Below are 12,798 nucleotides of genomic sequence, written 5' to 3'. Positions count from 1 at the left end.
TTGCTTATGTGGTGCTGAGGAATCAAACCCAGGGCCTCGAGCATGCAAGGCAAGCGCTCTACCACTGAGCCACCTTCCCAGCCCATGTGAGAGCACTTTTTAAGTGAGGCAGAATATGAAAATGCAAGAAAAGATTCCTGTTTACTTCATTGTCACCCTGATACATAGGAAATTTTATCAAAGTAAGCTAAACATACTCTTTTACTACCTAGACTTAATGTGGGCATGCCAGATTATTATCTCCTTAGAAATGTGTGGTGATGTATTAGGGAAACTATTTTTTTTTATTTTTTTATTTTTTTATTTTTTTATTTTTTCTAATATGATTTTATTTTATTTTAGAACATACTGTACAGAGGGGCTACAATTACATGGGCAGGATAATGCATACATTTCTTACCAAGCATTGCAGCCTCCTCCTTTGGGAAACTATTTTTTTTTATTTTTGTTGTCTGTGGGGTTTGAACTCTGGGCATGGGTGCTGTCCCTGAGCTCTTCAGCTCAAGACTAGCACGCTACCACTTAAGCCACAGAGCCACTTCTGGCTTTTTCTGCTTATGTGGTGCTGAGGAATCAAACCCAGAGTCTCATACATGCTAGGCAAGCACTCTAATACTGAGCCACCTTCCCAGCAGGAAACCTTGTATTTTAATTACCAAGTTAATACAGTGGCAAACATTTCTACTTTGATCATTCTTTCTCCCACTGTATAGATAACACTTCAAGCTCCAAACATTTTTATATAATATAAAATGCATACCTGTAGACGAATGAAATTCCAGCCTTCGTGTTCTCATGACTCAGGGCTAATTACTTGACAGAAATGTGTCCTTACAGAAGCTAGTGTCATTTGATGATGTGGCTGTGGACTTCAGCTGGGAGGAGTGGCAGTACCTGGACGTTGCTCAGAGGACCCTGTATAGAGATGTAATGCTGGAGATCTACTGTAACATTGTGTCCTTGGGTGAGCAAAAGTCACATTAACTTGTAAGGTCATGTGCTTTGTTTTTCGTAAATATATGAATATTTATGTTATTTAGATGTAGCATTCCAGAAGACTGTCTTCCCAACCTTGAGCATATTATTGTAAATGGTTATACAATCTAGAATATAATGTATATCACTGTTGGAAAGATGATCTGGAAACCACAGATGATCTATCTGTAGGTGACTTTGGTCTGTTAAAGCCGCCAAAAATCAATGTGTTTGGATCTGTGCATATTACGGGTTAAGTAGTATCTGTTTGATGAAGGGGGTATTCATTTGGGGTATAGCTATTTAGGATTATTATATCCTCTCATAGGAAAGGTCCATTTATTGGTATGTCATGGCCTTCTTAGTCTTCTTACTAATTATAATTTGAAATATATTCTATCTGATATTAGTATTGCTATTCTGGCCTGCTTGGGAGTATTTCCTTGATTGAATTTATTCTACCCATTCATATTCAGGATACTTATTTCTGTGGGCAAGGTGTGCCTCTTGAAGACAGATAGATGGATCTTGTTTCTTGATTCAACTTATCAATCTTTTTCATTTAATTGGGAGTTAAGTCCTTGAGTATTGACAGGAGTGAAAAGTTTTGGCAATTCCTGCTATGTTACCCACCTTTCTATGGCCTGTGCCTTCTCATTCTTACTATGTTTATTTGGTTCTATGGTAAATAGCTATTTCTCTGACTATATCAAGACTGGGCTGGGTGCTCTTCTTTTCATTTTCATTTTATTGTATTGTAAAAGTGCAGCACAAAGGAGTTATAGTTACACGTGTAAAGTAATGAGTACATTTATTGTTGAACATCATTACCCTCTCCTTTCTTTATCTCCTACTATCCCTTCCCACTCCCACCTTGAAGTTGTCAAGTTCATTTCCAACATACTGTCACCCCTTTAATCCTATCACTTTTGGTTAAATCCACTATTTGAATTAATCTGGAGTGCAACTTCCAACCATGGTGTAATTGCTGTGGCTTAGAAATCCTATCAGAAGCTACTCTCTGATTGGTTCATATGTGATACTCTGTGTGGGGTTGGGTTATAAAGATGCCAGTGAGCCATCTTGCTCTCCATGAGCCAGTGCTCCCAGCTCATTCATTTCCTATGGAACCAACATCTCCATGCCCTCCCTGCAGAACCTCTTGAGCCACACTGGCAGGCTAGGCCATTTGAGATGAGGGCTCTATCCTGCCTCTCTGGAGAGTTACCAATGTTCAGTGTGGGTGGAAGAGCCAGGATGTCTGAGCTTTTCAATTCAATCATTGCTCTAGAACCCCATCATGGCACTTTTGCGGTACACGTGTCCTATGCACACTGCATCAGGAATCTGGAGTAAATTCAGCCTAAAAAACCTGGAACAAGATCTTGTTTTTACAACTAAATGGTGTGAGCATACCTCCATGTCTTGGGGCAGTCCTTGACTAATTTACTGTGCAAGCAATAAGTTGGTTTACAAAAGAAAGAAATTAAGTAGATGTCATTTCTCAGGTCCAAAAATAACAAAAAGCAAAAAAAAAACAAAGAGTATTACTTGTGCCTAGAATCCAAGCTACTCAACAAGTTAGAGATCAATGGATCACAGATCAAAATGATCCTGAACAGGAAACTCATCTCCAGTGAATCAGAAGAAATCCAGAAGTGGAACTGTGGCTCAAAATGGTAAACCACTTGAGTAAGACAGCTTAGGGACAACACTCCAGCTCCAAGTTCAAGCCCAGGATTGATCAAGAAAAGAATAAATCATCCCTCAGGTTGGTGATTCACACCTGTTGATGAGATCTGAGGATCACAGTTCAAAGCCAGTCAACCCAAGAATGACAGATAGTTATCTTCAATTACCCAATGAAAAGTTGGAAGTAGAGTCTGTGGGTCACCTGGTAGAGTGCCAGCCTTGAATGAAAAAAGCTGAGGGTGGACAGTGACCAAGCCATGCATTCAAGTCCCATTCCTGGCACACAACACAGACACACAGAAGAAGCAAAAGAGAAACAGAAAGAAAAATAACCATCTCACTTTCTAAGAGACTGAGAATGTTTATTGACTGAATAAATAAACAATGTATACATGGGTTCTGCTATGTGCACATGATTTATAACGAGCTAAACTTAAATAGCTTCTTGAGATTGGAACATCAGTAAAATACTATTTCTCATTTTAAAAATCAGATGATGAGCAACATGTCAGTTGTATGCAGTGTAATGAACACCATGGGAACTCTCATAGTCCATGGGAAGGGCAATGCACACCCATCCTAAATACCAGAAATAACCTAACACATGTAAGTAAAAATATCTAAAGCTGTTGATCACAGGAGACTCATGACTATAAACCTGATGTCTGCGGATTGAGCCTTGAAACCAGCCTCAGAATAAAATTCCATAAGATTCTTATCCCCAAATAATCACCACAAATGTGGGAAGTAGAATTAGAGATGTGGTTCAACTGGTAGAGCAGTAGCCTTGGGAAAAGCTCAGGAACAGCCCTGAGGCAATGAGTTCAAGCCTTAAAATTGGATGTTTGTGATGTATAGAAATTAATATAGTGTGTATACATGTGTAAAATGCACACATATGTGTCAGTTGTGGGGCGTGAACTTGACCTGAGCACTGTCCTGCAGCTCTTAAGCTCAAGGCTATTGCTCTACCATTTGAGCCACAATGCCACTTCTGATTTTCTGGTGGTTTATAGGAAATAGGATGTCTCACAGAGTTTTCTCTGTTGGCTGGCTTTGAACCATGATCCTCAGATCTCAGCCTCCTGAGTAGGATTATAGGTGTGTGCCACCAGCACCTGGCAAAATTCACTTTTAAGAATTGCTCTTAGGGACTGGGAAGGTGGCTTGGTGGTAGAGTGCTTGTCTTGCATGCATGAGGCCCTGGGTTCGATACCTCAGCACCACATAAATAAAAAGAAAAAAGCCGGAAGTGGTGCTATGGCTCAAGTGTAGAGCGCTAGCCTTGAGCTGAAGAGCTGAGGGACAGCACCCAGGCCCAGCGTTCAGGCCCCACGACCAGACCCCCCCCCCCAAAAAAAAAAGAATTGCTCTTAGATGTAATAGGGTTGTGGGGGTATTTCATTAAGTCACTATTCATTTGAGGATGACAGTGAACTCATTTCAAATAACAGTAAACCAATTGTGATGGAGTAGGCTTATAATTTTAATTGAAGAGGTGAAGTCAGGAAGTTCACTAGTTTGAGAGCAACCCAACCTACATACTAAGATCCTGCCTCCAAACTAAGTTTCTGTTTGTGTGCATATGTGGATGTTTGTATATATCCACACATTCAAGCATGCATGCATACATGTGCACATAGATAAAATACTGCTAGGTTATTGTAAAGAATGCTCATAGCAATGGTGAGCCAGGTAATGTGCTTAGTATCCTCTTTATATATATATACTGGTCCACATAGAAGTAGACATATTTTTGTAAAACTGAGCACTTGAAATTTCATCTTGTTTTATGCTGCAACAGACATAAAAGTAAAGAAACAGCCAAAGGTGGTGTTTGCCTCTAAGTCTAGATATTCATGAACTGAGATGTGAAGATCAAGGAATAGAGCCACCGAGACAGAAAAGCCTACAAGACTAGCTCCAATTAGCCACCAAAAAAGCTGAGTTGTGGACATGGGATAAGAGGTAGTGAGCTCTGAGCAAGGAAATTCAACAAGCACAAAATCTGAGTTTATAAAACAAGGTAGAAGCTGAGTTGTGGCACAAGGATTAGAGCACTAGCCTTGAGGAAAAAAAGCTCAGAAAGCCCTCAAGCCCTGAATTCACCTGCAGGCCACACAAATGCAAACAAAATTATTCAACCATATTAAAAACCTTACTGTCTACTACTCTAGAGATGGGGATGGTGGCTCAGGAGTAAAGCATGTGCTCTACATGGGTGAGGCCCAAGGTTTGAACCTTAACTACTACAAACATTAAGAAACTGGCCTTGGGGCTGGGTGGGTGGCTCAGTGGTAGAGCACTTGCCTTGCATGCATGAGGCCCTGGGTTCGATTCCTTAGCACCACATAAGCAAAAAGAAAAAAGCCGGAAGTGGTGCTGTGGCTCAAGTGGTAGAGCGCTAGCCTTGAGCTGAAGAGCTGAGGGACAGTGCCCAGGCCCAGAGTTCAGGCCCCCCGACCAGACCCAAAAACACCGGCCAAAACTTTATATGTGCATTCTAACTTAAATGTTTGTTACCAAAGGTTTGATGTGGAGACTTCATCTGATGTGGTGGAAGTTGGTTGGGCTCATGGTCTATGCCAGAACTCAAAGTGGAAGGTACAGGAAAGAAAAGTTTGGTAAGGAGCCAGCTGAGTAGAGGAGGACTCTGCCAAAGTCTTCATGCAACCGGCCAACCAGGCAAGCCCCTTGGGACAGGAGTGAGAAGCCCAGAGCAGGGTATGTGCTACCCCTCAGTCCACCAGCACAGCACGGCACCTGCAGCATGGGCCAAGGTGCACACGTGTTTCCTGCAGGGCTGACTGTTGACACAGGGACCTGTCAGAGCAGTCAGTGGCCTAATGTAATAGTCTTGTCCTATGTAGATAAGACAATTGCTTGTGGACTAGAAGAATTGGTAGTAAAACATTGTTAGATGAAGTAGTAAAAATTCTTCAGGATCTGTGTGAATGTGTGTGTCCTAAGAAGAAAAGAAATTGAAAAGAAATTCTATGATAACTCAATTGACAAGTGTGGGACTTGAGTGCACAGCAAAATAGATCCATTACAATCACAACAAATAGGTGAAAAGGAAGGGTTTCCTTCATTTATTTTTACCAACCCTTACAAATCCTTTTGTGTTCAAAATAATAAAGGCAGAAATGTTTCTGTTGATGTTTACTGTTGTACAACAGCTAGTTTATAAGTGACAGCAGAAGCATAGGGTCTCTTCTGTATGCAGCCCCTGAACTCTCTGGAAACGAGGACAATACTATTGAAAGTGAACTTATGTCACTTGTAAGTTTGTTTAAATTGCAGGGGAAGCATTGACTAATTTAAATGAGCAGACTTTTTGTTTTGCTGGTCCTTTGGTTTGAACTCAGGATACAGGTGCTTTCCCTGAGCTGCTTTTGCTCAAGGGTAGCACTCTACCACTTGAGCCACAGCACCACTTCTGGCTTTTCCTGTGTATGAGAACCTGAGGAATAGAACCCAGTTCCTCATTCATGCAATGCAAGCACTGTACCACTTAGCTACCTTCCCTGTCCTATAAGCAGACTTTTTATGTTAAAAGAAGAAAGAATAGGGGCTGGGAAGTTGGCTCAGTGGTAGAGCACTTGCCTTGCATGCCTGAGGCCCTGGGTTCGATTCCTCAGCACCACATAAGCAAAATGAAAAAAGCCGGAAGTGGCGCTGTGGCTCAAGTGGTAGAGCGCTAGCTTTGAGCTGAAGAGCTGAGGGACAACGCCCAGGCCCAGAGTTCAGGCCCCACGACCGCCCCCCCAAAAAAAGAAGAAGAAGAAGAAAGAATAGGTTGGTAGGCAGTATCCACTTTCCATGTGCAAGTCCCAAAGTTCAATCCCCCAAAGTGAAAGGAAGAAAGTAGAAAATGGAATGACAAGAAGTATTCAGTTACAACTACAAAAAAAAAAAAAAATAGAAGAACAAAGGCAATGAGCAAGTAATTAGGTTTTTGTTTGGGATTGTTTCTTTTTTCTTTCAGTTGTTAGCTGTGGGGTTTAAACTCAGGGAAGGCCTGGCATATTCCCTCTGCTTTTCACTAAAGGCTGGCATGCTACCACTTCCAGCCAGAATGTCACTTCTAGTTTTCTGGCATTTAATTGGTGATAAGTCACAATGAATTTTCTGCTGATGTGGTGCTGAGGCATAGAAACCAGTGCTTCATGTATGCAAGGCAAGCAGTCCACCACTGAGCCACACTCCCAGCCCTGCCTCCTTTCTTAAAACAGTGTGGTTGGGGCTGGCACTGTGGCTTAGTGATAAAGTGCTTGCCTAGCATGCATGGAGCACTATGTTTGAAATCTCATTACCTAATAAACAACAACAGCCCCCAAATACCCTTAGAAGCACTGGTGCTGTAACTCAAATGGTAGAGTGGTAGCCTTCAGCATAATGATATTCAGGGACAGTTCTCAAGCCCTGAGTTCTAGCCTCAGGAATGTCAAACAAGAACAACAACAACACGATGAAATGGTAGATGAAAACAAGAAACACAATGTCAGCAAGTTTCATTGATAAACACAACACACAAACACACACACATAGATACACACACACACACAAATACACATTTATTAAACCATATTCACCTCTTTTTCCCTGTCTGCTCACCCTCCCTGCTCCAACTGCTACCTACATCCACTGGAGAACTTATTCTATGTTTCTGTTGTTTGTGCATTCATAAAAAATTATTGTGAAGATTATATATATACATATATATGAGTGAAAATTGCATAAGCCAGTATGCATTTTTGCACAATTCCACCCAGTTATTAAACCTGGCGTTTATTTCCCTATATCACATTAAAATGTACCAATGTAAGGTATTGATCTCATTGTCTGGGTGCTATCCCGTACCATTTTACCTTAAGGCTCTATCACCATTTCTACTTGTAGATTTTTAGGTGATTAATTGTAGATAAGAGTTTCATTGACTTTTCTGAAAGGACTGGATGAAAACTCAATCCTCAGATCCTAGGTTTACCACCATGAGAAACTTGTGTCCAGCACGTTTAAATAGTATTACATGCACTATGTTGTTTGTGGTGTTTAGTAGTGGACTTTTGTTTGTTTTTGTGCTGGTCCTGGGCTTGAACTAATGGTCCCAGGGCTGTCCCAGAGCTCTTCAGATCAAGGTGAGCACCCTACCACTTGAGCGACAGCACCACTTTTTTTTTCCTGTGATTAATTGGGGATAAGAGTGTCACTGACTTCACTGCCCAAGCTGGCTTTGAACTGTGATCTTCAGATCTCAGCCTCCAGACTAGCTACAATTGCAGGCGTGATCCATCAGCATCTGGTTGTACTTCAAAATAATGTATTTACCTATCTATGGAATACAAAATGGGGCTGGGAAGGTGGTTCAGTGGTAGAGTGCTTGCCTTGCATGCATGAGGCTCTGGGTTCGATTCCTCAGGACCACATAAGCAAAAAGAAAATGCCAGAAGTGGTGCTGTGGCTCAAGTGGTAGAGCGCTAGCCTTGAGCTGAAGAGCTGAGGGACAGCGCCCAGGCCCAGAGTTAGGCCCCACAACCAGACCCAAAAAAACAAATAAATAAAAATAAAATAAAATAAAAAATAAGGTTTCTCTTCTGTGTGAATTCTGTGGTGCGTGCTGAGAACTGACTTGTACATCGAAATTTTCTTACATTCCTCATATTTATAGGGTTTCTCTACTGTGGGCTCTTGTGGAGGGAAAATCAGTTCTGTTTTCTCAGACATAGATTTTGGACACTGCTGATGCTCATCAAGCTTCTCCTGTGGATACATCCTCTGAGGTTTTGTTAGGTGTATGTCCTTATTGAAAGATTTTGCAAATCCAGTACAAATATAAAGATTCTCTCCTGTGTACATTTTTTTATGTGAACTGACTGTAGGTATTTTTTTTTTTGGCTCCAGTCATGGGGGCCTGAACTCTAGGCCTGGGTGCTGTCCCTCAGCTCTTCAGCTCAAGGCTAGCGCTCTACCACTTGAGCCATAGTGACATTTCTGGCTTTTTTCTTTTTGCTAATGTGGTGCTGAGGAATTAAACCCAGGGCCTCAGGCATGCAAGGCAAGCACTCTACCACTGAGCCACCTTCCCAGACCTACTGTAGGTCTTAAGTGGAATGATTTTGCACATACAGTACATTCAGGTGTTTTCCTCCCTCCCTGAAATATTTCTTGGGGAAGGAGAGTAGAATTATCACACTCTTCTCTATATTCATTATGTTTACTGGAGTGTCCTCCAATACTGTCTAAAGAATATGGTCTCTTATTGTACTACCTTCCGTTCTCTACTATATTCAAATGTTGCAGCTCATTTGGATTCTCATAATTTTGGATAAAAATGCTCAAAATATCTGTGGGGTTCTTCAACTTCAGTAGACACCCTGGGCATGCATCTCATCAGGTTCATTGAAATCCTTAGTCCTCATCCTTCAGGGTTCCCATTAGTCCTAGTCAGCTCTGCCTTATATTTTGAGCTCAAAATAAAAGTTGTTCCTAATCACACTCTTCCCTCAACTGTATCAGTAGTTGTGACTATTTCACACAGAGATTTATCCTGGAAAGACTTAATCACAGCATCTATTTTTTTGCACCTCTAAAATGATTCATAGGAAAAAAAATACAAAAACTTAATTGATATCCAAAAACTCTTCATTATAAAGACAACACATTATGTTTTTAAATTTAAGATTTTAAAATAGCAAAGTAGGAATTTATTTATGAGAATTATATGCCTTTCTCTCTAAGGTATTATGAAAGTAATAATGATATTTTACGATAGAAAATAATATTTTTCTGTGTTTAAGTTTTTCTTTCTTAGTCAATTCACACTTCTAAAAATGCAGATTATGGGTATTTTCAGGAAAGGTAATTAATTAATAACACATCTCCCTCTAAAACTGTTACAAGAAATTTATCCTGCTTCAAGACAATAAGAAAGATGTCAACATGAAACTACACATGAAAATTATAAATGTGTAGGTAATATAAAGGAATGTATAGATATAATATAAAGGAATATATAATATAAAGGAATGTATATATATTTAATGTAATCTGTCTAAAATGATTTGTGAAGGGAAAACACAGCACAATATTCATGATTCATAAAGCATGAAGATTCACTATATAAATAGGTATAATCAAAACAAAATATGTGGATTAGTAATATGCATTAATTAGTACTGTACTTGCCTGGCAAATATGAGGACCAATGTTCAAAGAATACCAACAAAAAATTAAAAAGTGTAATTGATTCAGATTTTCAATGGAATTATTCCATTGAAAAGTAACTATATTATATAATGTCATAGGCTAGTATTGTGAGAATATTGTAAACTCTTAGAGTACCTAGTAATAATGCAATGCAGTACCTCCAGTAACTTAACTACCTATGTCTACCATAAGAAAATCAGACTGTTTGGAAAATTTACTTTCTTGCAGTTCTATAGTATAGCAACAATTATGATGCATGTTTTACATATTTAGAAGTTCTGTGCTTCATCCTAAGGATGGTCTTTATTCTGTACACAAAATTTGTAGTAACTTCTTTTTTTTTTTTAGATTTTATTTATTTTTTATTGTGAAAATACTGTACAGAGGGGTTACAATTACATGGGCAAGATAATGAGCATTTCTTATCAAGCATTGTAGCCTCCTCCTTAGTTTCCCCTTCCCATCACTGCCCATTCCCCCGACCCTCCTACCCAATCCTCCCCCGCCACCAAAGTTGTAAAGGTTGTTTTTCGACATAACAACTTGTATATCTCATTGTTGTAATGGGTCCACCTGCATCCCTATTTAAATGATTTGCTTGGGGTTACTTCTTTATTAAAGAAAACATTCAAACTACAAGATTAGGTTACAGTTACTGTATAAGAGCATTTTTTTTTCTTTTTGCTTTCATCAGTCACGGGGCTTGATCTTTGGGCCTGGGCTCTGTCCCTTATCTCTTCAGCTCAAGGCTAGTGCTCTACCACTTGAGCCACAGCACCACTTCCAGCTTTTTCTGTTTATCTGGTGCTGAGCAATCGAACCCAGGGCCTCATGCATGAAAGGCAAGCACTCTACCACTGAGTCACCTTCCCAGCCCCTCTAGTAGCATTTTCAAAGGAGTATATTAGGCCTTACATATTTGTTTGTTTCACAGATTCAACAAACCATAGAACCAAAATACTTGACAAAGTATGGCACCTATAGTAAACATGGAGCCTTTGAAAAAACTGGCATTATCATGAACCATGCAGTATAACAACTATTTAGTAGGATTTAAAATGTAATAGGCATCAGAGGTGATTTTCAGTGTATAGAAGATTGCCTGAAATTATATTACAGGTAATTTGCACTGTATAGAATGCTGTCTGTAGGTTACATGAAAGCAAACTAAGAAAGAAGAATCAGATGAGACATAATAAATAGCAAACATAATAAATAGCAAAGTAATTACTAAAATGAAATCATATTTATATTATAATCTAAAAATACTAAATATATCAGGTAATTTCTGATTTAAACTGAAGAAAATATACTCAAAAAACTCAATAAGCCATCCAAAGCAATATACATTAATTATTAAGAAATCAAAATAAATCAATAATGATACCTGAAGCAAAAAGCAATAATGAAAAGTAAAATACTGATAATATGAGAGGAAATAAACATCAGCACAAATTGCGTTACCACAGATACAGAGCATTGATAATAACAGGTATATCATCAGTCTATATAATAAAAATTTTATTCTGAAAAGTAGTGTACAAAGGTATGGTTAAAAGGCCAAAGAATGTTAATTTCTTTAATCTATAATTATGATTGTAGAATTAATACTCCTCTTTTTTTTTTGTCGGTCGTGGGGCTTGTACTCAGGGTTTGCATGCTATCCCTCAACTCTTTTTTTTTTAATTTAATTTTATTTTATTTGTGAACATACTGTACAGAGGAGTTACAATTACATGGGCAGGATAATGCGTACATTTCTTACCAAGCATTGCAGCCTCCTCCTTTGTTTACCCTTCACATCCCTTCCCAGCCTCCCCCCTCCCCCCCAATCCCAATCCTTCTCCTTCCCCCCTTCCCCCAACCCCCCCCCCAACCGACGTTGTAAAGCTCGTTTTGGACATGACAACTTGTACTTCTCATTGTTGCAACAGGTCCACCTGTATCCTTAAACAACTGGTTTTTCCCCATCTACTCCACAAGTTATACTGACATCAAATATAGTGAAAGCAGGGGTTATACTGTGGGGGAGGGACATACAAAGCAACAAAGAGACAATCTTATGAATGCATTAGAAACACATGCATGAAAGAAAAAAAACATTAAAATACATATCTAAGGGTTCATTTTCCTGACATCACATTATCTGACCTTTTCCGCTTGACTCATACATATACTAGATATTACAAATAAGGGAAACCATGGGACCTATGTTTCTTTGGGCCTGGCTTACTTCACTTAATATAATTTTTTCCAAGTTTTTCCATTTCCTAACAAATGGGGCAATGTCATTCTTTCTGATGGAGGCATAGAATTCCATTGTGTATATATACCACATTTTCTTGATCCATTCATCTACTGAGGGGCATCTGGGTTGGTTCCATATCTTAGCTATGGTAAATAATGCTGCAATAAACATAGTTGTGCTGGTAGCTTTAGTGTGGTCTTGTTTGTAAACATTTGGGTAAATGCCCAAAAGTGGGATTGCTGGGTCATAGGGGAGTTCTATGTGAAGTCTTTTGAGGAACCTCCATACTGCTTTCCAAAGTGGTTGAACAAGTTTACATTCCCACCAACAATGAAGTAAGGTTCCTTTCTGTCCACATCCCCTCCAGCATCTGTTGTTGTTAGAGTTCTTGATTTTTGCTGTTCTAACTGGAGTGAGGTGATATCTCAATGTTGTTTTGATTTGCATTTCTTTTACGGCTAGGGATGTTGAACATTTCTTCATGTGTCTATTGGCCATCCTTCTTTCTTCTTCAGAGAAGTTTCTCTTTAAGTCTTTCGCCCACTTGTTTATTGGGCAGTTGTTTCTTTGAGGATTTGTTGTTGGGGGGTTTAATTTTTTGAGTTCTAAGTATATTTTAGATATGAGACCCTTGTCCGTTGTATGGCTAGTAAAGATCTTCTCCCAATCGGTGG

At 39.4% G+C, this 12,798-nt stretch overlaps 1 protein-coding gene across 1 annotated transcript in view; it reads left to right on the top strand.

The window, feature by feature from the left end:
* LOC138841626 (zinc finger protein 182-like) overlaps window positions 1-12,798 on the top strand; it is a 75,016-nt gene that overhangs the window by 37,028 nt on the left and 25,190 nt on the right. Inside the window, 1 exon segment of the mRNA XM_070042402.1 lies at window positions 822-964. Within this exon segment, the coding sequence (XP_069898503.1) occupies window positions 822-964 (143 nt within the window).

Source organism: Dipodomys merriami, unplaced genomic scaffold, assembly GCF_024711535.1.
Source record: "Dipodomys merriami isolate MVZ:Mamm:240054 unplaced genomic scaffold, mDipMer1.0.p SCAF_323, whole genome shotgun sequence".
Taxonomy (NCBI): Eukaryota; Metazoa; Chordata; class Mammalia; order Rodentia; family Heteromyidae; genus Dipodomys; species Dipodomys merriami.
The sequence above is the reverse complement of the archived record's forward strand: the minus strand, read 5'-3'. Positions and strand labels throughout refer to the sequence as shown.